Source organism: Nannospalax galili, unplaced genomic scaffold (genome assembly GCF_000622305.1).
Source record: "Nannospalax galili isolate Female #2095 unplaced genomic scaffold, S.galili_v1.0 C49571067, whole genome shotgun sequence".
Lineage (NCBI taxonomy): Eukaryota > Metazoa > Chordata > Mammalia > Rodentia > Spalacidae > Nannospalax > Nannospalax galili.
In genome coordinates, this window is record NW_008480379.1 from 1 (window position 1) to 2,311 (window position 2,311).

A 2,311-nucleotide genomic window follows, 5' to 3' on the forward strand; every position below is an offset into this window, starting at 1 on the left:
CAGGCCAGCTGGGGCTACAGGGAGACCCTGTCTCAAAAAGACTGAAGAAAAGAATTTTTATTAGTCAGAACCAATGGGTTAAAATTGGTGTGGGTGGTAGTGGCTGTGGACTGGGCTCTGCCCAGATGCTTGGTCAGCCCTCGTGGGTCACGCCTGGGTGGTGGAGGCTGTGAGCCTCCGGGTACCTCTCAGCAGCCCTGGTGACTTTCCCTGCCCCAGGCTGTCCTGGCAGCTGTCATTATTGTGAATCTTAAGGGCATGATGAAGCAGTTCTCTGACATCTGTTCCCTCTGGAAGTCAAATCGAATGGACCTGGTAAGAACCCTGGGAGCCAGGGCGGAGCTTGGGGTCTTTAGTGTCAATGGACCCTTTGACCGTACCCTTCCATTTTCAGCTAATCTGGCTGGTAACCTTTGTGGCCACCATCCTACTGAACCTGGACATTGGTCTGGCAGTTTCCATAGTCTTTGCCCTGCTGCTTGTGGTTTTCCGAACACAGCTGTGAGTCAGCCCTTTGGTCACCCCAGTTTCATCTCGGTGAGGGAGTAAGTTCTGCACTGGCTCCCCACATCTCTGGGGACACTCCATGTTCTTCTTTCTTCCTCTCATGTTCTTCTCTTTGCCTCCTTTTTTGCCCTCCCTCTCTCTTCAGGCCGCATTACTCTGTCCTGGGGCAGGTGCCAGACACGGATATTTATAGAGATGTGGCAGAATACTCAGGGGTGAGTGGCAGGGGCTGAATGGGGTAGGGGGCAGGGCAGACCAAAGGTATAACGGGCCCTTTTTATTCCCTTCCTTGTGAACATGAACATGTTCCTGTCTATGAACACTGAGGGGAACGACTAGAGAATGACTCAGTGGGTAAAGTGCTTTCTGCACAAACATGAAGTCCTGAGTTTTGATCCCCAGCAACCATTTAAAGTGCCAGGTATGGCAGCATGTATGTCTATAATCTCACTGCTGGTAAGGAGGACAGGAGGATTTCTGGGGCTCACTAGCCAGTTGGTAATCATCACATTCAATAAGACACCCTGTCTCAAAGGTGGGGATCAATAGAGGAAGACATCCAATGTCAGCCTCTGGCCTCCACAGAAAATGCATCCGTCCACATATATGTGTACACACATGCATGCATTACATATCCTAAGAGGGTATGTGTCATAGGCTGGGAGCACTTTGGCTTTGTTCTCTGTAATTTGAAGACAGGAGTTTGTGTCTCTGACCCTCATTTAAGGTATAAGCAGATGAGATGAGCTTGGAACCCGCAGCACAAGCCCCACCCTATCCAGTACCCCTGGGTCAGGAGAGTGGAGGAGCAGGCAGAGGCATAGGATATAGGGGAGGTTGTTTCCTAATCCGATCAGTAGAATTACAAAGTGTCCAATCCAATCCCTAGTTTATGTCCTGGAACGTCTCATACCAAGGCCTGAGAACACAGGTTGTGTGAGACTCTGGAAAAGATAAGCCTTTTGACCCTATCATGGAAACATTAAGACTGGGCATAGTATGATTAGGCAGGATAAGGGGTAGAGTGAGCGGCCTAAGTATGGGAAGAACATGAATGGACTAGCCCAGGTTGAAGCTGGGGGTGTGTGTGTCACATGGTGCAGGCCCAAATACCCAGCTTAGACCTGGACTGGGTACTCAATGGTGAGAGATCTGGGAAACGTCCGGTTGGAATGACAGCTTAGAGAGGTTTCTCCCTTTGGAGAAGGGGAGCACAGAGCAGAGCTAGGAGACCCAAGAAGAGAGAGGGCTAATAGCCACAAATCCTGGGAAGGGCAGGAGAGTGGGGAGGGACAGGGCCTGGGCAGGACAGGGAGTGAAAGTCACCTAGCCAGGTTCATGGCCCAGGCTCCCAGGAGGGTATATGTCACAGGCTGGAGACAGAGGCGGGTTGGGGAGGCACTGGGCCCTCTAAGGGGTGAAGGTGAGAGAAGATGCAGTGGAAGGTAAGGAAGGCTCGGCCACCCCAACCTCACCTCATCTCCAGGCCAAGGAAGTCCCAGGTGTGAAGGTCTTCCGCTCCTCAGTCACCATGTACTTTGCCAATGCTGAGCTCTACTGTGACTCGCTGAAGCAGAGGGTGAGACCGGTCTCCCTGTCCGGTAGGGGGAAGGGGAGTCTGAGGACCCCTCGGCTCCCCCGAATACCTAACCCCACCTCTGGCTTGTGTCTCTAGTGTGGTGTGGATGTTGACCACCTCATCTCCCAGAAGAAGAAGCGGATCAAGAAACAGGAGCTGAAGCTGAAGCGACTCCAGAAAGCCAAGAAGTCCAAGAGAAAGGCAGGGTCCCTCTCAGCAGCTCCC

General features: G+C 52.2%; 1 protein-coding gene across 1 annotated transcript; it reads left to right on the forward strand.

Annotated features, from left to right (window-relative positions):
* Positions 1-216: 216 nt before the first annotated feature.
* LOC103728528 (solute carrier family 26 member 6-like) lies at positions 217-2,305 on the forward strand (the record flags this gene model as incomplete). The annotated part of the gene is made up of 5 exons (XM_008826513.2): positions 217-315; positions 395-501; positions 653-722; positions 1,994-2,086; positions 2,183-2,305. Coding segments are annotated over exons 1-5 (450 nt in total), but the record flags the coding sequence as incomplete, so codon positions are not given.
* Positions 2,306-2,311: the final 6 nt, after the last annotated feature.